We start from the raw sequence: 24,821 nt of genomic DNA on the forward strand, positions 1-24,821 counted from the left end.
GGATTCAGCAGGACCCTTTATGTGTTATAGAACAGTGTCTCAAAAAAAAAAAAAAAAAAAAAAAAAAAAAAAGAAGAAGCTAAATCTGGCCTTGGATGTGTATCTGTAATAGACATTCTTCTGAATCTGGGAGAAAAAGATATAAGTGGGAGGACACAAGTTTGTTGGGAAAAATAAGCTTTTCTCTGATTTTGGGCTCAAAGAGTTTGTGTGTAACTTTACAGAAGAGGGGCATTTTCTAGGAGCATAATGTCTCCCGCTAAGAGACGGACAGTTGCTAACTTAAGCAGTAACCCTCCAATGCCTAGAATTACTGACTAAGCCAGGGTCCCTCTATAGCTGTGGACAAAATACCTTGACTGGGAGTTTGCACTCAAGACAGCCAAACAGGGTTCCCCAGGCCTCTAGGGAAAATACTCATCCTGAATGTGGCTTACAAGGGCAGCAAGGACATTTCCAGACAGCTCCCAGGGCTCTTCAGGAGGGAAGGTGTGATGGTCAATGTCGAGCTCATGGGGAGACTTGGAAGAAAACTAGTTAGAAGGCTTTACAGACCTGGCTGACCTGGCTCCCAAAGCAGGAACAGACTATGGAGAGATAAGGACACTGAATTTCCTCCCCACTCCCTGCCTTGTGGTCCTCACCTGTGACTGGCAGCCTGTCTCATGTGTCATCGCTCCTCCCGGGGAGCAGATCCACTTCTCAGCCATCTTTGTCTTCTCTCTAAATCAAGTTGCCTCAGGGAACACCCAGTGTGCAGGCAGCTTGGGAGTCTGTCGTCTATTTATTTATATTTCACATTGAAAAGATAAACCAGAGTCAGTTTTTTGCTTATTGTCATTACCAGCAAAGAGGAAGAGGGCATGTGTGTTGGGTGGGTAGCAGACGTGTTTACACACTCAGGTCCTAGGGCTCCTTGCATGCTGTCTCTCTAGCAATCTTTCTATTACCCAGGACAAATGTGGCAGGAAGAGGGTAGACAAAACAGTACAAGTTGAACAGCCCTATCTGGAATCCAAAATGTTCCAAAGTCCAAAGCTTTTTGAGCATTTTAAGTTTGGATTAAGGGTGTTCAAGCAGTACAGTCTATGCAAATATTCCAAAATCCAGAAAACTCCAAAATCTGAAACACTTCTGGTCCCAAGCACTTCAGAAAAGAGGTCTTTACCCTATATCAGCGATGGCGAACTTTTTAGAGCTTTTGGTGATAACGAACAGCCAGCCACAGCACGCGTGCCATAGGTTCACCACCACTGCCTTATATCCTTAGAAGTTTCAAAGCCCATCTGGGGCTTTAAATTCAGGGTTTGATGTGCTGCATTGCACACCTGATTTTCCATAGGTAAGGTGGTTCTATGAGCCTTTGGAAGTAAGTGTTGCACCCCTCAATTTAAGCATGGAAATCACACCAGGTGTTTCTGACCTTGCTCTAACCTTGGTATCTTACTTTACTTAAGTTACTTTTCTTGTTACTGAGACAAAATATCCAGTGCCCAAAGCTAAAGGAAAAAAGGTGTATTTAGCTCACAGTTTGTAGAGATTTCAGTCCATAATTGGCTGGCTCTAAGGCAGGGTGGCACATGGCAGAGGGTCATGGCAGCAGAAGACAGCAAAAGCAACAAGGAAGTTCTGTCCCTTTCACTGTATGCAGGCTACCCACCCTGGGCGGGTGTAGCACTCACACCCTTAATCCCAGCATGGGACCATGAATCAATCACAAACTCTAGATTCAGCCCCCTCCGAAAAGCCCATCCGCATGACGGCATGAGGATTTGGGAGGACATCTAGATACAAACCATAACACTTGGGCTTGCCCTCTCCTGACACAGAACTTCTCACCTGGGAGTTTGCTTTTTTCTCCTGGTAGATGACAGGTTGGGGAAGCCAGAAATGGATGCTCCCCACAAGAAAGAAGGAGCAGTGGGAACAATATACTTGTTGTGAGACGATAGGGTCTCCATCAGGGCTCTGACCAGGATCTCTCCTGGAGGCACCTTCTTGAGTCTGGGCATCCTCAGCCTCATCCACCCTGATGCCTCCTCACTCAGTTCACTTCTTCTCTCCCAGAATGGACCCTTGATGAGTGACATGGACAAGCTGGCCGGGCTGCTGCAGTACCTGTACCAGGAGGTGAGGCTGTGTTCTGTGCCCTGTGAGACCTGGGACCCTGCCAAGAGCTAGTAGTGTGTTCTGGTCAGATCTACCAGAATGGGAAAAATGGACTCCTGAGAGGGAGAGTAAGATATTCAGGGGAGGATAGTGCCAGAGAATACATCTTGTAGGCCTCTGAAATGACGGTGTTGGTCAGGTTAGGGTATGCCACTCACACAAAGGATGTTTCCAGAAGCAGTGTGGCTCTTGGGGACCCCATGGTTCTGCTCTTTCCTGAGGCCATTCTCCAACCAAGCCCGAGGTAATGATGGCCAGAGGGCTGGAGAACCCCAGAGTTCTCTTCCTAGAGCTACCATAGTAACTATGCAGGTTGAGAGCCTGAGGACTGTGCTGTGGCTGCCTCCTGCCCCTGCATTTCCTGGATCTGTTCCCCACTGGCTCTGAGCTAGAAAGTGTCCCGCCCACCATGAGGAAGGTAAGAGGTGATAGCGTAGCTGCAGGGATGGCAGTCATAGACTAACCTCAACTGAATATCTCCCAAGAGACAGTCCCCAAAGTAAGCCCAACTGGGGGGGCCCCTGAGAGCCCTTGGCAGCCATGGAAACTTAACCAGCAATGACCTTCATATTCCTTATGTCCTCTTAGGTCCCCAGAACATTCGTGAACCTGGTGGATCTCTCTGAGGTGGTAGCTATGCCTCGCTGGAGTCAGGGGACTCAGCTCAGGTAAAAATGGAGTGAAATGGGGCTAATGTGCTGTGTGCCTGCCCTGTGCCAGGCCTTGCATGGGCACCCCTCATGATTTGTCCCCCAAGGGGACCCCAGGTGTGGAGGCTGGAGAACTGCAGTAGTACATGTGATTGGCACAGTCTGGGGGTGGAGGACCTATTGTCAAGTACTATTTTGGAGACTCAGTTAAAGGTTTAAATATGGTCAGGTAGGTGGAGCGCCAGAGACCCTCCCTCTCCCAGAACGATCTGAGCATTGAGAAGCCAGTTTTAGGAAAACAACTCTAGGCCAAGAAGCTTTAGTTCTGGAAATCAGGTGGGAAAGAATGTATCCTAAATGTATTTAACTTCTCAGAATTTGACCCCCAATATATTTCTGATAATTTTCATGGCATTTAAATTTTTGGAATCATAGCCTAAAAATCCTGGCTTCGAACCAAGAAAAGGGGTTCATGTAGGAAAAGTCAGAGCAAGGACATCTGGAGAAAGGACAGAGAGATGGGGTCACTGGGAAAGGAGGCTTTGAAGAGGAAGGAGAAAGAAAGGAGTAAAGAGTAGGGGAGGAGGCTGGGGTGCGGGAGGCAGGACTGGAGGGAGAAGATAATCACCTCCTGGCCCATCCTGCCCCAGGGGCCAAGATCTCCACACTGTGCCTCTCAGCTTGCTCCTTTTTGTCCCTAACATTTGCCTCCTCTCTTCTCCTATTTGCCCTAGGGCTCCAGCTCCTCCCTCCCTGCCCCAAGTGACTCCCAGGCCCCACCAGCCCCCCTCCTACCCCCAGAAGCAGCCCCAGGCTCTCATTTCCCTCCTGTTTTGATCCACAACAGGCCCACACCAGAGTCCTGTGGTTGCTCAGGGGAGACCTCAAAGCTGGACACGGTTGTAATGCAGTGGTCCTATCAGGTGAGCCCACTTCCGTGGTCTGGGCTGCAAGCACGATGGATGGTCCTGAGTGAAGGGCTGCTGAGAAGCTCTTGTGAGGCCGGGCCGCTCTGGCTGGCTCGGACTCCTGGATGTGCCCTCTGTTCCCTTCTCAGGAAGCCTGGGACAGCCTCTTGGCCTCCAGCAGCTTCAACGAGCACGAGTCCTTTGCAGTGGTTTTCCAGCCTTTCTTCTATGAAGTGTCATCTGCTGCGGTGAGTGAGCTGCAGGCGATGCCAAGGGTGCGGACTGGGGGAGGCCTGGATCATACATCAGCTCTCACCCGAGGCCCTGCAGAATCCCCAGGCCAGTCTAGCTTTACAGAATCTGGGATACGTCATCTTGGGTTCAATGCCGAAATATGCTCTTACATTTTCTTGTGTAATTTCCCTAAGGGACTTCGTAGCCTCAGGAAACATTTTGTGAGAGGCAGGGAGCCCCAAGGGAAAGGGCAGGGAGGGACTTAGGCTATGAGGCTTGGCCTCTACTCCTGGCTCTGGAATGGGCCAGCTGTGTCACCTGGGGCAAGTGGCTGACCTTGCTGTGCCACAGTGTGAAATCTGTACAATCAGGATTGCTATTGCCTTTTCCTCTCTCCAGGGTGGTTGTCAGGATCACATGAGCTAATCTACAGAAGAACTGGGCACCTCTCAGCTCAGGATGGCATCTCCAAGGCTGCCAACTCTTCTCACATGCTCTTTACACCCATGCTCAAAGGGTGCTGGGCAAGGGGCCACCCAGATCACATGGCCCTGGGCATGGGGCCACACTTGCTCAAGGGGACTCTGCAGCCTGAGCCCTCAGGGTTGTATCCAGGAACCGTTGCTTCCCGCAGCCTCCTGGCTCCTATCTGTAGAGGTCCTTGTGCCACCTCCAGGACACATCTGGTGTTTAAAGCAGAAGAGAGCCGGGTGTGGGGGCACACACCTACAATCCCAGCACCTGGGAACTGGGGCAGGAGGCAGTGCATTCAAGGCCAGCCGGAGTTATATAGTGAGTTCACTGCCAGTCAGAACTGCATAGGCAGACCCTGTCGAAAGAAAGAGAGAGGGATAGGGAGAAGCGGGGAGGCAGTCAGGCAGGCGGAGGAAGAGAAGAGCAGCCTCCCATCCCCCTTCCCCATCCCAGCAGATCACACCCAGATGGCTCCCTGTTCCTTCTGCTGTGAAATCTTGGTTATGGAGAGCCCGTGACACACGTAACAACCAGACACTTACTCTGCCCCTACTGGCCCTGACCTTTGAAACCTGAACCCACAGAGTGCTCCTGTAAATTCCACTGATATTGATTGGAGGGGTGGGGGAGGGCGGGGAAGGCTGAGGGGCAGAAGGGAGGTGGGATGGGTCAGGGCCACCTAGCTCTATGCCAGGGACAGTGCTGGAAGTGTGTGGAGGCCATCACACCCCTGATAACCTCCTCTCTACCTGCTTCTTTTCCAGGGCGGGCCCCCATCCCAGGACCCCACCACACTTGCCCTGAGCCTCTGGAACAACATGGTGAGTGGGTGGGTGAGGGGTGGCCCACAAAGGGAGAGGCAAGGTTGCCACCATCACAACACCCCTAGTGGCGCTGTGCTGAGGCGGGGCGGTAGGGACTGTAGAACACCAGGAAGACTTCTCAGGCCTAGTGGCAGCCCAGCACTCCCTGTAGGAGCTCAACCTCCTGGTTCTGGGGCTGGTCTATTGCTTGCCAGGGACAGGCCTGCTGTCTCCAGAGGCAGAGACATTTCCTTGGAGTCTGTGCAGAACACCTGCTTTGAGTGGCGTTCTTGGGCACAGGCTCCCCTCTCATCCCTACCCAGCTTTCCTGCATGGCTAGGCAGCATCATGCAGACTTAAAAGCTCTGAGTAGTGCTAGAACCAGCATGGGCTTCAGAGTGGTAAAGATATGAGTTCTGATTCAAATCCCACCTCTTATTGCTGTGTGGACTCAAGGTCTCAACTTCTGCAAAAGTTCTGGGGCTTTCTGCAAAGCCCCAGTCATAGCTGGGCTCAATAGCACACACTTGTAATCCCTGCTAGTCAGGAAACTTAGGCAGGAAGATATCAAATTCAAGGCCAGCCGGAGCAATTTAGCAAGACCCTGACTCAAATGGTTTAATGGAGGGATGGATGGATGGATGGATGGATGCAGAGATAGATGATAGATAGATAGATAGATAGATATAGATAGATAGATAGGTAGATAGATAGATAGATAGATAGATAGATAGATAGATAGATAGATAGCACTGGGCGTGCAGTTCAGTGTGAGCCCCTGGGTTCAATCCCCAGTACAGGAAGAACAAACTTGACTGTAACCCCTGGTCCCACACATCCAGTGTGCAGCTCAGTCCTGGCCCATAGTGAGGACTCCACATGTGCTGGCTCTTTGTACAGTGACGATGATAGGTTTTCCAGATCCTGAAGGTGCCCCAGCCATCTCCAGGATTAGCCAGTGCCTGGATGGCAATATCAAGGCTTGGGATCTTTCCAGAGAACTAGACAGGGACCTCCTTTTGCCATTTACTTTTCCCCATCCAAGCTGCCCTATTTTTAGAATCCCAGTGACAAATTTGTTTTTCTTGTCTCTTAGATTAGATCCATTTTATCATCTCAGCTGGTGTGCTATGCTGAGTGCATGAGCAGCCAGTAGAGGACCAAGCAGGCAGGGAGGGGACAGTCCAACAGCCCCAAAGGAGGAAGCACCCTGGCCTTCAAGCAAGGAACTTGACTTTTTTGGTCAGGAATGGTTGTTAGTGGACTTGACCCTAGGGTGAGATATTTACCAGAGAAGCACTTTGTTGCTGATCTACCATGAGGGGCAGAGAAAGGACACGTGCCCTCCAAGCAGGGCTTCCCTCCCACCCTCTTCTCAGGCAGAGACCATTGCTCCAGCTCAGCCAACCTCTGTCCTCCTCCCACATCACCTTTCTCCTCACTAACAACTGGCACCTGCAGGATGCCCTGTGCTGGGAGCCAAGGGAGGTGCAAGAGACACTGAGCGGGGCCTCTGTCCTTACAGAGCTTAGCTCCCTGGGGGTAGCTGGGAAGCTCAGGTGACCAGAGGAACCAGGTAAGCAGACACTCAGCCAGCGAGGTGAGCCAGCTGAGCACTCAAAGCAGTATGGACCTTGAGCTGAGGAGAGGCTGTGGTGGTGGTATTAGAGGTGGCTCAGAGGCTTGGTGAGGTCTGGGACCCTGGGAGTAAGGGTATGGAGAAAAGTGTGTCAGATATGGCAGCGGGGGTCAAAGAAGGCTGGCCCCAACCAATGGGCATGGGGATAATAAGAGCCGGAGAACAAATGAAGCCCTTGAACTCCAACTGAGGAGTGCCTGGAGAGAGATGGGGGCAGGGCTAGGTTCCTTTCTTTTTCTAGTTTCATTTCGCTGTTGATCGTCCTTGCTGTTGGTGGCAGCAGTATTAACAAACACTTTTATTGGGCTGTGGAGAGACATTCCTGTGCATATAAACAGGTGTGCTGTGCACACAGCTGCTTCTAGCCTCCCTGAGGGCCAGGAAGAGCAGGATCACAGAGAAGCAGAGAGGATTTGACCCTCAAGGCCAAGGGCCTGGGGCATAGTAGGTGTCACAAGGTGCCAAGGAGGAAGCCACCACTCTCTCCACACCTATCCAGCAAACCACAGTCCACAGCTTCCCCAGGAGTTCCTAGAGGCTTCTGCAGCCCAGGAAGGGAGAGCAGGAGAGTCACCAAGTGCGTCCTTACCCTAGTTTCCTCTTGGCAAAACACAGGGCTGTCCATGGTGCTGCTAGAACTCGCGATAGCTCCTGCAGGCCAGAACCCATCCACGAGAGATCAGCGACAGGTTAGGGTGAAGGGCACAGGGCAGGGGATCAGAAATCTTGGGTTCTGGGTCCTGTCCTGCTTTTGGTTGTTTCTTGAGGCAAGTGGCTTGGTCTTTCTGGGCCTCTACATTTTCTACCTGCAGAAAGGGTTATAATAACCTCAGCCAGCCTGAGGGCTAGTAAAAAGACTAGTGAGTTTGGGCTCCTTCCCCACCTTGGGTTTAGTAATCATGCTCCCCTGGGGCCTGGGGCAGGCAGGGGTCTTTACTCCTTGATTTTTGCTGTGCTAGGCTTAACTGGGGCCACCACAGCGGGAACCGGGTGCGCCTGTCCTGTGCTCACATTCGCAGACCCAGAGCCAGGTGACAGCACCTCCCAGGTGGCAAGCAGAGAGCAGATCGTGATCAGGGCGCCCAGGCCAACCCCTGGGACTGCACCCAGAACACACCTGTATGGAGAGGGGTTTCTGCAGCACACAGCACCATGTGCAGCTGTAAACAGGCCACATAGACCTCTGCCCTCCTTGGCCCAGCCCATGACAGGCTGAGCCCTGAGAGCAGGGAGGAAAAGCACCTGCAGTAGTGTGAACGGCCCTGTGGACAGCACGCCTAGAACTGTCCCCCGGCATGAGCTCCAGGGATGCAGCTGAGGAGTTCGTGTTTGGGACAGGACTCATTCTGGTGCCTTTCTGCAGCCACCTCAGTAGTTTCTAAAATTCTTGTACAATGGTAGTGTTTAAGAGATCCACTTCTAGGGAACTCAAGTCCCAAATCCCTTCAGCAATCACTGACCCAACCTTGTCCAAGCACTGCACTAAATGCTAGAGCCTTCAGATAGAATAGGGAATGTGGAAATTGCTCACACTTGAGAAAGATCTCTGCTCCTTGGAGGACTTTTTTGCAGCAGCAGCAAGCAGCGGTGGGGACTAAACAGAGCCTCAGTCATGCTACACAAGTGCTCTACCACTGAGCTATGTCCCAAGGCCCCAACAGAGGATTTTTGGTAAAGGTCCTCTCTTATCCTTCCTGTGCTGCTAATTTCATAGTGGGAAGGAAATGCAAGGAGTTTAAGGGCCAGAGAAATGGAGTAAAAGAGTAGTGTCCCTGCAGTAAAAAAAAAAGAAAAAAGAAAAAAAAGTAGCATGTGCAATTCTGTGTGCAGCATGGGGTGGCGAGGGAAAGAGAGATTCTTTGAAGTAACCAGCTCATTTTCCATCCTTACTGAAACAGTTTTAGAGCATGTGTAAGGAGATTAGTGGGGAAACAGAAGGATGTAGGTGACTAAGAGACAAAGTTGGGACAAGATCCTTAATAGAAATGGATTTATTGGGGAAAATCCATACATTTTCTTTTTCTGAGGTCCTTGAAAAATAGGGTCAGTTCTATCCATTCTATCAGAATCCTTTCCATGTGGTTCTCTCAGGGTTTCCCTCCAGATTCTCACTGATTACATTTTTGGAAGACTGGGGAAATGAAGAAGCAAGCAAGGGATGAACACACCCTTTGGGAGCAGCTTTGAATGCCCTGAGCCGCCCTCAGAATAAAACCAAAAGAGGCACTGGAGAGTCCCGTTCCTCCCCAACCCCAAGGCTGTTGGGTTGCCACTCCTTCTCCAAATGTGACCTTAATTACACCTCCTTATCTGCCTCTCCTTCCATTTGGTGAGAACCATTCTCATGTTGGGTAAAGGTCCTCCCTAGCTCCTTGTTGGCCAGGGCACAGCTTCTGGCTAAGGTACTGCTGGGGGAACTGAAATCCTCGTGCCAGCCGCAGAATCTGTGACTGAGCCAGGCGAGTGCCCCAGGCAGTAGCTACCTGCATCCCCTGTCAAGAGTCCTTCAAAAGGGACATGAGGACAAAGGTGCCAGCAGAGCTCAGCACTCTGGGATGCAAAGCTTCTTCCAAACACGAAGCTCTCCAGTAGCAGAAAATAGCACATGCAAAAGAAAATCTGTGGTCCCTCAAAGCCATCGCAACATTTCTTTAATCATTTATGCATATAGAATGAGTATTTTAAATGACAAAAACAAAAAAACAAACAACAAAACAAAAGCCCCCACCTTCATCTAATTCTTCAACTGCCTTCCTTTGTCTTTCTTTGGCACTTTTACCTAAGTTTGTAACCTGCTGGTTTCCCCTGCTGCTGTATACCATGCGCTGTTGTCTATGTTGTTATGACTGTCATTTCAGCAGCTGCTATTTCAAAGTCGGTACCACACCACCCATTCCTGACTCCCTAGATATCCTGGCTGGTTGTGAGCTATGTCCCTTCTCACCATATCTCTGTGCCTCAGTGAGAAACATGGGACTTGTTTGGCCCAGGCCCCAAACTGGCTCCACCCACACCTGTGTAAAGAGAGTAGCAGGGAGCTCAGTTCTCTGTCAGGCCTGGGTTTGTGCGGACACAGGAAGTGGGCAGGATGAGGGAAGGGACGCGGGCTTTACACAAGCCATGGATTGCCCCTTCCTTCCTGTCTTGCTCTCCTGTCCAAGGAAATGTGATCAGTGAGCCAACTAAAAGTTGGGCAGTGAGAAGCAGGACAAGAAGCCAAACTGGGCAACTGGCCCCTAAGGGATCAGGAAGCTGTGTGACCCACTGGGACGCATTTGCTTGGATGCAGGACACCAGTATCGTAGTCTGCCCTGCTAGGTGGGGCCCATATCATCCTCTCTGTGTTCAATTTCTCCTCCTACACTGTCAGGTCTAGGAAGTCCCTTCGGTATCAAAGCCCCACCAATTCCTCCCACACAGTGGTTCTCAAACTCGAGCCTCACAATCAGCAGCAGCTGACTCAGTAGGTCTGGAACAGGGGCTGGAAATTTGCATTTGCTGAGTTTCCCATGATGCTAATACTGCTGGTTCAAGCACCAAACTCTGAGAGATGCTGCTCGAGCATACCTTAGAGGACTGCTACCTGGGCAAGACCTGTCTATGCTAAAGGTCCCCTTCTTTTCTAGATGAAGCCAGTGGGACAGAAAGATGAGCCATTCAGTGCATCACAGAGGAGCCCAATGAAGTGTCCATCTCAGGTAGGAAGGGCTGGGCTGAATGGAGGGGAGAGATCGGTGTCCACATGGACTTTGCTGAGAAGAGGCATCTGTTTTTCTGGGCCTGGGCACACATTTGCATACAGGGCCACCCTAAGGCTGACATCTAAGGGCCAGGGGAACCATCCTAGCAGCACGGAGGCCTCCCACACCTGTGGAAGGCATAGAACTAAAGCCGAGCTCATCTGGTCCCAAGCGATGGTCCCACCCACTTTCTCTGGGCCCCTAGCCCTGGGCCTCAAATGCCATTTCCAACACTTACTTCCTCTACCTCAGAGTGGAGACAGGAAGGAATGATGAGTATCTAAGTGGTCTTGAAGACAGGTCACTTTGGTTATGACTTAAATCTGTGGCAAATACGTAGTAGATATATAATTAATGTCAAATGAATGAGAAAATGGCTAAACATGAATGAATAACTTCTATCACTTAATGCTAACCAAAGTATTTGTCTCGCTAAACAATAAGAAGTATGTAATACACCGTTTCCCTCTTTTCTTTGGCTGCCAAGAAGCTTAAAATTAAGTTCTCTTCCCACTGAGTACTTAGCCTGGTAGCACTCAATCTTCCAGGCAGAAAAAGCCAGATGCCGGCTTGCCTATGGGACACTTCAAAACATCAGTACTTTCCTAAAGGAAATGAATGGGCAGCCCAGGGAAGAGAGGCCAGGAAATGGCTTGGTCATCACTGAGGGGATGATATGAATGTTCCAAATCAGCCAGAGGCACTGTTGGGTGCTCTGATTATTCAGGCATCCAGGTTCCTGGATCATGATTACAACCTTTCTCTGCAGGAGAGCCCCTATCTGTTCACCTACAGGAATAGCAACTACCAGCCCAGATTGCTAAAACCCCAGAGGCAGCCTGAGGTAAGGGAAGGTCTTCTGCGATTGCCAAATACTCAGGTGAACCAGGGGCCACTCCCTGCTGCTGATTCTTTGGAAACTTCCACGTGGGCTCCTGGGACAGCTACAATCATTTGAAATTCAGTCAGGGCCAGCTGGGGGAGGGGAAGAGGGAGGGAGGGAGGGAGTTTGTGGCTGTTTCCTTGGTGCCTGGAAGCAGATCTCCCTATAGTACCACCCAAGAACCATCGGAGCCACCAGCTCCTATAGCATTATGGGGTTTGAGGGTGTGTGTTCCCAATCTATTGTGACTTTCAGACCTTCTCAGATCTCTAACAAGTTCATCAGAATTCATCCGAGTCCCCAACCTGAAGAGATCATTAGGAAAATGCAGAAAAATGTGGTGAACTCTGGAACCAGAGTATAGAAACCAAAAGGCCTTAGAAGTTCTCACGCTTACTCCTATCTTTCTGATGGTTTATCTCAGTGTCACTTTTGATACTTCCTGCTGAGATTAGATAGGGTACTCTACTCCTCTGAGGATCTGACAGACACTTTAAGGTTGATGTCTTTCTTCTCGGGAACTGGAGACCTAGGGGACTGAGTGGGATTTGGTTCTAATCTTTACCTCTGCATTTTATGGAGGACAGTGATATTTATCCAAGTGGTAGAGGCTAAGTTAGTGGCCGGGGTTTCCACCCTGAGAGATGGAGGTGTGAAAGACTCTTGATTTACCAACCTGCCCCAAACTCTCTAATAGCATACCAGTAAGGACACATCCAGGGGGCAGTGGCACAGCGAATAAGGAAACTGGCTCTGGGTTCAAATCCAGACTCTTCCATTTACTGGCTCGGAGTCTCACCGAGGTACTTATCCTCTTCATCCCTTGGTTTTTAACCTGGGAAATAGTGGCACTAATAGTTCTATCAAATGAAGTTGTGCAATGGCAATGAGCTAATAAATTGAATTGTGTCTGGCATGCCATGAGTGCTTTGTAAGTGTTGGTATTATCATCTAATAAGAGGCGGTGAGACATTCCTTTTGGGTATAGTTATTAAGCATCTGCTGTGTCCTTCTAGAATGCAAGCTCAAGGCAAAACTCAGGGTCAGTGCCCAGTAACTATCTGTTGAATGAATAAATGGATGGCTAAGTGGATTCCAGGCAGAGGGAGTAAAAACAAATGAGATATATTTCTTGTCCCAATCAACTCAGTCTGGTAATAGATAAGGCAACCAATAATTATAGCACAATGCAATAAGTACTATAATTAAAGCTTTCATGGGGTACTCTGGGAACACAGAGAGCAGAAGGCTTTCCTGAGGGAGCCCATGACCTCAGCCTTAGAGGGTGACTAAGGCTGAGCCAAGCAGACGGGAGGATAAGAAAATGGAAGGAAAAAAAGAGAGAGAGTAGGGGTGAGGTGGGGACAGAGACATGGAGGCAGTGGAGGGTGTGGGGACTTTGGTCAGAGTCTAAGAGTTTGGAGACCTGTTAGGCCATGTGTGGGAGAATACATGGGTTGAAGTTGGTACAGAAGAGTAATTTATTTGTTTAACCCACAAGTATTTGTTGAGCATGTCCTATGCCAGGTACCATTCTAGGCTCTATAATAATACAGATGATAGTAACAGAGACAAACATGCCTGGCTGCACTGAGGATTTGGGAGGGGACTGCTGTAGCTACATCCTGTTGGGCAAGGCCACTCTGAAATGACCAGAAAGTGGGAGGAGGAGACCCACAGGCTGAGGGTGGTGATGTTGGTGAGGGCCACCATGTTTCAGGCCAGAACGAGCAAAGGTCTGTACTCAGGCTAAGGAAGAGGCCCTGGAGAGGAGGGGACAGACCAGGGAGCAACTGGGCAGGGTGTTGTGAACAGTGGCGTACCAGGACGGAAGGAGTGGGAGAAATTTTTTAAAACATCAAAGCTTTTTTATTTTATCTTCAGTGATATTTTTCCAACCTAGAGAGCCACTTCTCAGCCAGTTCCCAATTGAGTAAGATCCATTTCCTCTTATTTCTTTTCAGGTGAGAGAAGGAACAGAAGTCATTTGTCCTGACAAGGACCCTTCTGACTCAATTCCCACCTCAGGTATGCAATTGCATTCGGTGATTTTTAAACTCATTAGAGGCCTGAAATCATCCAAGTCAGAGCAGCCTTAAGATAGCACGGGATTTCCCCATAATCTGAAACACTCCAGAGGGATTTTTTTTCAAGGACAATAGAAATAGTTCTGCATGTGTATTATGAGGTTGTACTTGTGTATGATTATTCTTAAAGAACATACAAGATCATTATCAGAAAGCATTTGCATATTGATCCTATATTAGGCCATGTTCTGCATGATGCCAGTTGAGTGAATCGATGTCATTGTTTCCATCTTGGAGGCTTGAAGGTTGAATTTGTTCTTCAAAAGAAGCAAAACTGCTTCAAACACAAAGCAAAATAGCCCGTCTATAATCCCCATCCAGGTGATGTGCAGAATGCACAGAAAGCTCCACAGAACAGAAAAATACACCATCCATGCGTTTCACACCCCCTTGGTATTTCTAAAATGTTTCTTTCTGAATGACAGTTGTGGAATTCTAGGTGAGCAAACTTTCCAAAGAAGACTGCCGGCGGGTGGCCCCTTTTCCTGCAGGCAAGGTTGCCTGGGAGTGCTGGCCATAGTCACAGGAGGCTCATACGGTGACCCATGGAACTCAGCATTAGGCCCACAGTGTCAGTGATGCGGGTCCCCTTGCTTGGTCCTGGAGGGTGACTGGATACGTTCATCTGTTAGAGCATTGTTGAGTGCATCCTATGTGCCTTCCAGGAGTTTGTATTCTAGTTGATCTATTACTGCGCAGGGCCTCAAGATTATTTTTTTAAAAATAGAAAATTAAATTTAAAGCTGTCGTACTGCCTACGTGGATGAGAAATCTTTGCAGTCAGATTGCATTCTTGTGCTGTGAGTAGAGCAAACAAATTGCCCCGGTCAGCTTGCCTTTCACACGTCTTACCTTTGCACACTCAAATGATGGGTATTTAAGTTAAAAATTTTCAGGCCGGGGACATAGCTCAGTGGCACAAGCACCTGCCTGGCAAGTGCAAGGTCCTGAATCCAATCCCTGGTACCAAAAAAAAATGTTAAAAATTTTCTCACCAAAGCCTTGATCCATAACTGACGCTGGTTCTAAGCTGCAATAATGGGATACATGATTGCATTTGATCTGTTTTCTATTGCTATCACAGAATACCTAAAACTGGATACCTGTAAAAAAAAAAAAGAGGTCTGTTTGGCTCACAGTTCAGGAGGTGGAATACCCAATGTCAGGTGACATCCCTCTTGAGGGGGTTACATGATGGAGACACAGGAAAGGAATTTGCCTTGTGCAGAAGGGGCCAGGTTTGTGGCTTGGTCTTGGTTTATTATGAACCCCTCTGATGAGATCTAACTCACTTTGAGAGACCAACATTAATCCCTTCCAAGGGCAGTGCCCCTGGTGATCTAATTACCTTGCACCAATCTCGCTCTCTTAAGAGTTCCACCACTTTACTGAGAAGAAAGTCTCAGCACTTGCAGTGTGGGGACAAAGAACATCCAAGCCACGGATGTGATAAAGATCTTACATGCATTTTAGTCTTTAGACTTCTTGCCCCTTGATTCATTCCCATGGGGTAGTTTACCAGCTGGACTTTAACAGCAGAAATAGGATGATCAGATTCCTATGTAGGTCTTCCTGTAGTAAAATCCCTTACTCAAAGGTATAGCTAGAGATATATGTGTACATAGACGCATGTATTGAGATAGAGTATCAATCTGAATGTTTTAATAGCCATACTATTTATAGAGAAATAATATCTATTTCTTTTTAATCTTATCACTCTGAAAAGATGATCATAAAGCATTTTGCAATCTGTCTAGATTATGTTTCTCTCGTGACAACCAGTCCACTAAAATATATCTCAGCATCTAAAAACTAGATAAAAGACGAATCTTGTTTACTCCGTGACCCGATGATTATTGTGTTTATTGGCACTTGAAGATGTAAGAGTGAGAAATCTCAAGGCCTTGGGAGCTGAGATACCCTGGTGATAGGAGCTCTTTGAGTAAACAAGAGTTAAGCCTTCCTGAGGTAACCAAGGTGGCATAGAACTAAAACAGTCATGGTTTCCAGCTGGGGACATACTCATAAATAAATGTTGGGCTAACGCTAAGTCACCTCTGAAAATTTGCCTAGCCAAATGGATAGTAATGAAAAATGCATGTCACTAGGGCTGGGGACTTAGCTTAGTGGCACAGCGCCTGCCCAGCAAGCACAAGGTCGTGAGTTCAATTCCTGGTACTGGAAGAAAAACAAACAAATATATATATATGTCACTAGTGTGCCATTGACCTATAATTAAGGATTTTAACCATACTTGTGACTGGTGGGAGAGGCCAAAAATCTCAGCACAGGGTCATATTATTATTTTCCTTTGATAACTGTCATGAGTTCTTTCCCTCTCCTGGATATCATAGTGCAATTTCCCATCCAAATGAAGGCATTTGATGTGCATAAGAGCTGGTCATTTCATTTTTATACCTTAGCACATAGTAGGAGCCCAATAAATGTTTGGTGAATGGCTGAATTACAATACTAGGTATTTCTAATTTATCAGATCACTTCTAAGAATTGAAACATCTTAAAAATCATCCAATCAAAATGTCTTCTGTTAAAATAATTTTTCACTAAGACTACCTTGTAAAATAACTATTTCACCCTTGGAATTATTTCTAAAAACCTTTGTAGTCCTCTTTTCCCTCAGTCCACAGACACAGGGGTCTAAACATTCCTGAGAGTGGTATTTCTGAATTGGTGGCTACCTGTCATCCCAGACCATCTCTCTGTAGCCCAGGAGCCTCGTTCTTATCACATGTCTGAGCGCATGGGTGATGAGCCTGGTCCACTGTTCCATAGACCTCGGGGATGGCATAGAGAGAGCTCACATAAACAATTCATTTCATAGCCAGTTGGCTTTTGGTGGCTAATAAAACACAAAACTGCAGTTCACACATGCAGTTAGCTGGGTGCCAGCTCTTGTGAGCTTCACAACTTTGTAAACACTTGCATCAGTATTTTATGTTACTAGCTTGTGTCTCTATCTCAGAGTCTGGATAATTAAGGAAAAAAACCATATACTGAGCTGAGTAGCTGACTTAAGGTTTCCCGGAGAAAAGGGATAGCTTTGTCAAAGGAGTGGCGATGAGGAGTGAGGGGAATGGGGTGTGCTGGCCCTTGACTGAAGCTGGCTGTCTTGAAATGAAGCCACTCATTTCACACAGAGGGAAAAACTCACAGATTTTGAAAATGGATCCACAAAGCTAATTATATGCTACTGTCACCAATAGTATAAACCAGAATGGTTTGTTCATTTATTGTGAGCCATTGCTTCCTATCTAAGCTTCCAATATCATTTATTTGACCCATTTAGCTAAATTGTACTCTTTAAAAAGCTAATATAAAAATATCCATGTTAAACCAGGCACCATGTCATATAGTACCTGTAACCCCAGCACTCTGGAAGGCCAAGGTAGGCAACACAGTCTGGGAAACTTAGCAATTTAATGAGAATCTGTCACAAAAAAAGGTTAGGGATGTAGCTCTGTGTGAAGCCTGGGTTCAATCCCCACTACTATAATAAATAAGCCCATGTTAATTACTAGGTGGTTATTCTAGCAATTTTGCCCCATTGTAAGCCAGCAATACAATGTTCAGTGTAGATCCTGAAGCTGTTCTGTGATCATCACTTGTTCCTGGGTCTTGCAATTTGACCTAACCTGCCATCAGGAAGGAATGATGCCCCATAGGAAATAATAGCCTGCTTGTCCCTGAATGTAACCCTCTCATCGAGCAAGTTCAAATTCATCCCCAAGATATTTATTTGTCTGTATCCCTGCCCTACAGTTTCCATCAGTTAAAGCTCTGAGAGCTGTAAAATCTTACCACCAACCACATAGCCTTTAATCCAAATTAACACTTTCTATTAATGTATATTTTAACTGGCATGTAGTTGTACATATGTTGGGTGTACAGTGTGGCATTTCAGTATACCTATACAAATGGTAATGGTCAGATGAGAGTAATTGGCATATCCATCATTTTAGACCTATATCACTTTTTGTGACATTTTTTGAACTCCTACTATGTATAGAGTGCATATTTATCTATATAAATGCGTACCAAAGATTTCAAAGGCAGAAAAAAGGTTCCAGTCTTATGCCAGCAAGTTGCCATCGTTGTGGAAGTGTTTTCGTAAGTCCTTAAGATCAGAAAGCAAACGGGTTGGGCATCCCCAGCTGGTAACTGAGTTGGCTTTTCCCATTGCAGCCCCAGGTGGTTTAAATTGTTGGGTTACACAAGACATAGTATGAGCATGCCAAACATTTCTCCTGGGATTAGCTTTTAGAATATGGGGAGCATTTCCCCATTCCATACTCAACTGCACAGATTTCCTTGCTGTTGAAGATGCTTCATCAGAGCTCGCTCAGATGGCCTTTCGATAAGAGGCTCCTGCCATAGGAATCTTGTCAGTTAATGATATGTTTATCAGCTTCTTTCAAGGTAGTGGACAGTGTGTACCAGATAATGTTTAGCTAATCAAGCCCCACATGTTTAATCTTATCTCTAAATAGTTCTTTTGCTTCAGAGAGCAATTGCTGAACTTCTTTGCTGGGTGAAGTGTGACAGAAAAATACAATGAATGCACTCCATGAATCTCCCTCAAATTATTCCCCCTACGTTGAACACATACGGGCTATCTTCTTGCCACTTTCTGAAGTGGTTCTAAAAGTCCTCTCTTGAGAGTATCTTTAATTTTGTTGTTACAGCAATGAATCAATTCAAAACATTCACTTTTGCAGTCATTTTGACTTTGAGGAAGAACCAAAAGTTACATGGTGCCAGATCCAGTGAATCTGGTGGACAAGGACACACTGTATGTTTCTTATGAACCAGTCTTTCTTTTGGATGGCACTCAGCAGCAGCGTTCACTGTATTTCACATCACCCCTCATAAAGACACTCATGAAAAGGACTTCCAGAGGTGCTTCAGAAAGTGGGATAAGCATGTTTGAAGGGAGGGAAAGTGTTTTGAGGGAGATTAATGGTAATGTGTCTTTTACTGTAACAAATTTTTTTCTATTTAAACACACACATATACTTTTTGATCACCCTTCATATTTCTTAAGCTTTATCTTTGTCATCTATGATAACAGTAACAAATCTCAAACCAAGATCCACAGAATATTAGACCAGTGTATTTGAGCTCTAACTTAGTAGTGAAATCTAGATAAAGTCAACCCTTCCCACCTTCACTTGTTTCATTCAGTTATTATCTTTTGCTGAGAATCCATCTGAACATCAAACTGGAAAATTTCTCTTCCAGAAACTATCTAATTTACACATATACTCACTGTTATGGTTTAGATCTAAAGTGTCCCCCCAAATTCACTCTGTGTGTGTGTGTGTGTGTGTGTGTGTGTGTGTGTGTATAGGTAGAGTGATTGGGTCATGGGAGTGGATTCATTCATTGATGAGTTGAGTAGTGAAATGTGCTATTAGGAGGTGGGGACCTGGTTGAAGGTGCGTCCCTGCCTCTGTCTGGCTCTCTCTGTCTCTGTCTCTATCTCTCTGTCTGTCTGTCTCTCTCTCTCTCTCTATCTCTCTCTTTCTCCCCCTCTCCCTCTTCCTCTCCTTCTCTCTCTCTGCTTCCTGGTCTCCATGGATTGAACATCTTTTCCTCTACCATGCTCCTTTGCCATCCTATTTTTTGCCTTGGAGCCAGGCAGCCATGGGCTGAAAACTTGAGCCAAAATAAACTTCTCCTCCTGTAAGTTATGGGTATTGGATGCTGTGTCCCAGGGATGGGAGAGTGATGAAGGCATACACAGAGAAACAGACATCAATTGATTTGTGTGTGTGCATGTACATTTGTGTTTCTGGCCTTTCCACTACAAATTTAGGAGACAGAAATGGTCAGTTTCAGCTACTTTTTTTTTTTTTTTTTTTTTTTAGAAAACTGTAATAAGAAAGCTTTTGAAGTAAACCTGCTGTCTCTTCCACATTTTACCAGCCCCAAAGATTTCCCCTAACCTTTGCATACCAGCTAGTGTTCAGAGAATTCACTCTATTATGGCAGTAAGAATGTAGTAATTGGCTATCATCACTGGGAACTAAAATAAACCCCTCTGGAGTGCAGGGGAGGGCTGTCATTTTCCACTTTTGTTTCCTTTTTTACCCATAGCCTGATTTCTTTCAGAAGGGGTCATTTTAACGTCCTCATGCTTAGCCCTGTAAACGTGTGCTAATGTGTGCAGCTGGCTTTGTGATTTGATATTGTTCTTCAAACCACATAGTGTAGCTGTGGAAGGCTGGGAAGGACCATCAGGCTATAATCACGTAGAACGGTGTGTGTGTGTGTATGTGTGTGTGTGCGTGCGTATGCATGTACACAAGGTGTGGTGGGAAGGACTCAGAGGACAGACACCCTGTAAAACCTTTTGGCTCCAGAATCTGAAGAGGCAAAGCTACAAACACACCATCAGACTTTTCAATGGCAGGTCCACTTGTATGAACTCAAAGACAATCTGTACATATACACAGGGTAAGTAGCTCTAGGTTTCTTATCTACACGTGCAGAGACAGAATTCTAAAGACACAACTTTAGAATAAAAAGGTATCCCTAGGGGCTGGGGATTTAGCTCAGCAGCACAGTGCTTGCCTGGCCAACACAATGTTGTGAGTTCGATTCCCGGTACCGGAAACAAAAACAAACAAACAAAAAAACCAAAAAAAAGGTATCCCTATTAGTAATTCTCAAAATGTGGTACCCAGACTGGACTGCAGCATCAGCAGGAAGTAGGAATTTATTAGACACACAAATTCTTGGACCCACCTTAGACCTACTGAATCAGAAGCTCTCAGGATAGGGCCAGCCATCTGTGTTTAAAGAAGCTCTCCAGCAGATAAATGGATGATCAAGTTTGAGGCTTGCTATCTATATATCTTGCATACATATATTCATAACTAAGTATGTGTCATTTGCATCCTCTTGTAGGAAGTGGTAGGGACTTTTTCAATGGAGCTAATGGTCAGTGGAGGGGGGGCAGGTCCCTCTCTGCAGATATCATGGAAAGAGGTGGGCAAGAGGTCTCCAAAAACCTAGAGATCCCTCTGAGTACCCTTTCCGACAAGTGTCATATGGTTTCCTGTGCAAGTGTAAGTACTAGTCAACTGTGACTTGGATGTTGCTGAATGCTGTGGGTTGTTTGGAGCCCACCTGTGTTGAAAGTATCTTCCGTGATTCACTGCAGATGCTATAGGTTGTCTTGGCAAAGAAAGCCATCAAGAAGGCCTCCTGAAGACAGATTTCACTTTGTCTATCTTAAGCAATGGCCCACTGTAAGGATGGGCTTCTTCCTCCCAGGTGGCCACTTTCTGGAGAAAACACTGCACTAAGCTTCTTCCAAGGCAGGAAAGCTATTGTAACAATTTAATGCACAACAGTATACCACTAAGGACACCACAAGGCACAGGTGGGAACCACGGCAAAGTCAGGGTGGCCTGAGGGACGGGAGGTAAGCTTATGGTTTGAGGGACTGAACTATACATGAATGTAGCATTGCAGGTGTGGTGCTCAAAATGCACTTGGATTCATGTTGACATATGTGTAAGGGAAAAGGGAGCAATACAGGACTAGTATGTGCATGCAATTACATATACAGCAGTTGTCATGCTAATTTCCAAACTTCTTAGCCAGTCATGCAGTGATTTTTTGCTGTTGCTGACATTGTTAGCCTCCTTTACGCATCCTCCCCTTAAGCCAGACTGCACAACTAGCTATGCTTTATAGACATAGTGTGCTTTACTACACTGCATCTGTCCTGCTCTCTGTCCATCACCTGCCTTCCCCTCCCCTCTCTTCGCCTCACCATTTCCTGGGACCTAATTCAAATGCCACCTTCTCCATGAGGTCTGTTCTGACACTTCCTCTGTCACACCCCATGGGGGACTCATCCTTCCAGCTCTAGATGGTCTATCATTTTGTGCCTCTAGCAGTACTTGTCTGGCTATGAATTACTACAGCTAGGGATACCTTGCCTTATATGGTCTCTTTAGCCAGTGGGTTTCCAAAAGGCTTGTCCATTTCTGATCATGGTCTCTTAAGGACCCAGCCACTGCCAGGTGTTCAATGTATTTGCTGCGTGGATAACTAGTTGCTTAGCCATGTCATGGTATACGTTTAAGTTCAAGAGGTTAAAAAAAAATTAGAGCCAAGATGTAGAAAACAATTTGGTGGTTTCTCAAAAAGTTAAACATAGGATTATCATATGATTTGCCAATTCTACTCTTGGGCACATATCCCAAATACGTGAAAGTAAGGGTTCAAATACATAGTTGTATACAGATGTTCATGGCAGCACTATTTATAATCACCATAAGTTGGAAACTACTCAAATGCCCACCAGTGGATAAAAATATGATAGATCCATTCAGACAGTGTCATACTATTCAACTAAATGAAGGAAATATTGGTGTATGCTCTAGCATAGATGAACTTTGAAAGCATTATGCAAAGTGGAAGAAGCGAGACAGAAAGGGGCACATATTACATGATCTACTTATATAAAATACACAGAATGAGTAAATCCATAGAGACAGGAGGTAGATTACTAGTTGCTAAGATCTGGGGCAGATGGGCTGTGAAGTGATTGCTTAATGGGCATTGGGTTTCTTTTGGGGGCAGTGAATATGTTTAGGACCAGACAGTGTTGATAGGTGTACAACACTATGATTTCACTAAGTGCCACTGAATTATTTATCTTAAATTATTAATTTTATGTTTTATGGCTTTTTCCTTAGTTAAACATTTCATTGGCTATAAAAGTATTTCCCTTTTCACTTTGGAGAAAACTGAGCTGATCTTTTATAGGTGATGCAATATTTTATCCCAAACATCACCAGATCCTAGAATAGATTAAGTATCAGTTGCATCACTACAATTCCTTCCTTACTTCCAAGTTGCCTTGCAAGAACTATTTCTTGCCTGTGACATCTAGCATCACCCATAGATGGTAAGACTGACAGATGAGCTCCCTGGCTGCTACTATGGAGTTGTATCAACAGGATGGGCTGTTCATATCTTTTGTCCAGGGTGTACTGCTATTGAAACTGACGCTCCACTTCCCTGGCCAATGTTCACTGGTTTTGGGGGAGACAGATCCAGTGCTGCCCTGGAACCCCATTTTCCATTCACTCCATCTTGTGTTCTCAGTTCACAGGCTGAAGCCAGCTGACATCAAGGTTATTGGTGCCATGGGTGACTCTCTCACGGTAAGTGGCTCTGATTACAGAAGGCAGAAGCAGGAGAGGAGATTTTGATGAAATGACAGCGTGGAGGGGAAAATGAAACAGGCCTTGCTACTCACTCTGTAACGCTGCCATGTCAGGTCTTCATCTCCAGGTCCCTCCATTCTCCCGGACCACCCCCGCATCCAGCACTCCTTTCCTCCATGCTCCCAGTTTGTTCCTCTCCCAATGCCAGAACTGTAGGGGCCCCCAGGGGAGCATGGTTGACAGAAGTGATCCACCCTGAATCATCCAGCCCATCCGTGGTGGGACTTTGTTAGCTAGGTCTCATGGCCGAGGTATAGGATGTCTTCAAAGACGTGGTGCTGTAGTTTGTCCACACAGAAAAGCTAAGAAAGGTACCAGTGAGGGACAGACGAGATGGTGGGACAGAAATGATGCTGCACTGTGGGTGAGGAAGCAGGAGTCAGTGGAGGAGGTGGGGGCCCCTAAAGTGACCAAGCCTCACCTTTGTAAGTGCATCATGCCGACACACCAGGCTTCACAAACAGCAATCACGGAATGAGGTCCTGAGCCTGCATGGTGGGGCAGAGGTTTCCAGACACAAACTCCCACCCACTAGTCCCTCATTATAGAGTCAAGCTGCTGCCCTGGGTCAACTGAACACAGGTCTCCAGCTGGGCCCTCCCCAAGGACTAGCTGATACCTTTCATGTCTGCAGCCTATTTACAGTGACATTTGCTCATTCAATCTCTTCATGACAAAACCTGGTGAAGTCTCGCTTTCCTTACCTTCCAATAAGGAAGCTTCTCCCTCCCCAGCTTGGAAGTGCTCCAACCAGCAGAACTCAGAGATCCTGACCCTAAGGGTGGATCATATCCCTGTACTATAGAGGCCTCCTCCATGACCTTCAGCAGCCCCTCACCTTCCAGGAAGGACTGGCCAGCTGGTCCCTGGCACATGCAGCTCATCCTACCCTATCCCTATCCCCTCAATCCCCTGGTCTCCTGGAAGATGCTGTCAGGACAAGGAGGCATCGAGAACCACACAGCTGCTCAGGACTTCTGAGGGAGCAGCACCTTTGAGTGTGATATACCTGGCAGCTGGCAAAAATTGGACACCACAGAGTGGGGGGGGGGATCCACAGCTGGTTAGTGGTGGGGCAGTCATCAGCAGACCCTTTGAAATAGCTCTGTGTAGAATAGCATGCTTCAGGCAAGGGACATATGCCTGTAAAGTGTGACTCAACCTAAAATCCAAGCACTCAAGAGGCTGAGGCAGAAAAATTGTCAAGTTTGAGCCTAGCCTGGACTATGTAGTGAGACCCTGTCTCAAAAACAAAACAAAAACCTTATGCTCACTTCAGCTGAGCACTAAATGCACAGGATTTCATGTTATTCCTATTTTTAAACTGTACCTATGTAACAGAAAATAAGATGTTTCCTTTTATAATATATGTCATAACTTTTAAAATGGGAAACACAGGACTGTGAAATAAGCCCTTTCGCAATCTCATTTATGGCGCCCCTTGCTTGCTGGTTTCTCTTGGTCCTGGTCCAGGCAGGTTCTTTAGCATGAGGCAGTGCTGTGCGCAGCACCAGCCCTTTCAGTGGGAGTTGTCTAGCCAGGACAAGCACATGGATCTCCCGGCAGATGAGGGGCTGGGGAGATACCAGGGAAACCCACTCTTGTTGTTCCTTCTCAGGCAGGCAATGGCGCTGGGTCCAGGCCTGGAAACATCTTGGACGTCCTGACTCAGTACCGAGGCCTTTCCTGGAGGTGAGATCCCCTGAGCCTTCTAGACAGTAATGCCTCAAGCAGGGGTGGACCAGTAGTTCTTTTCCATGGTCAGCTTCCAGGTTCAGTTTGAGAAAGGTGCTTATCAGCCTCCCCAAACCACTGCATTCTCCGAAACGGGAGGTTGAGATCTGAACAGGAGGAGTTTGGGGGAGAAACTACATGACTGTTCAGGTTGGAAGTGCTTCTCTGCCTTCCATTTCTCCCTCTGTGACACAGTCTCCAAAGGAGGCCATGACCTAATGGTGAACATGT

At 46.9% G+C, this 24,821-nt stretch overlaps 1 protein-coding gene across 9 annotated transcripts in view; it reads left to right on the forward strand.

Moving 5' to 3' along the window:
• Positions 1 to 24,821, forward strand: part of Plb1 (phospholipase B1) — a 140,618-nt gene that overhangs the window by 46,844 nt on the left and 68,953 nt on the right. For all 9 annotated transcript variants that reach the window (XM_013522646.1, XM_005400530.2, XM_013522647.1 and 6 more), the window contains 10 exons: positions 2,068 to 2,130; positions 2,758 to 2,837; positions 3,667 to 3,742; positions 3,877 to 3,975; positions 5,200 to 5,256; positions 10,504 to 10,575; positions 11,387 to 11,461; positions 13,465 to 13,528; positions 22,735 to 22,793; positions 24,475 to 24,548. In XM_013522646.1, the coding sequence (XP_013378100.1) occupies positions 2,068 to 2,130; positions 2,758 to 2,837; positions 3,667 to 3,742; positions 3,877 to 3,975; positions 5,200 to 5,256; positions 10,504 to 10,575; positions 11,387 to 11,461; positions 13,465 to 13,528; positions 22,735 to 22,793; positions 24,475 to 24,548 (719 nt within the window). The remainder of the gene's footprint in view (positions 1 to 2,067; positions 2,131 to 2,757; positions 2,838 to 3,666; positions 3,743 to 3,876; positions 3,976 to 5,199; positions 5,257 to 10,503; positions 10,576 to 11,386; positions 11,462 to 13,464; positions 13,529 to 22,734; positions 22,794 to 24,474; positions 24,549 to 24,821) is intronic.

This window comes from Chinchilla lanigera, unplaced genomic scaffold (assembly GCF_000276665.1).
Source record: "Chinchilla lanigera isolate Chin_1 unplaced genomic scaffold, ChiLan1.0 scaffold00068, whole genome shotgun sequence".
NCBI lineage: Eukaryota > Metazoa > Chordata > Mammalia > Rodentia > Chinchillidae > Chinchilla > Chinchilla lanigera.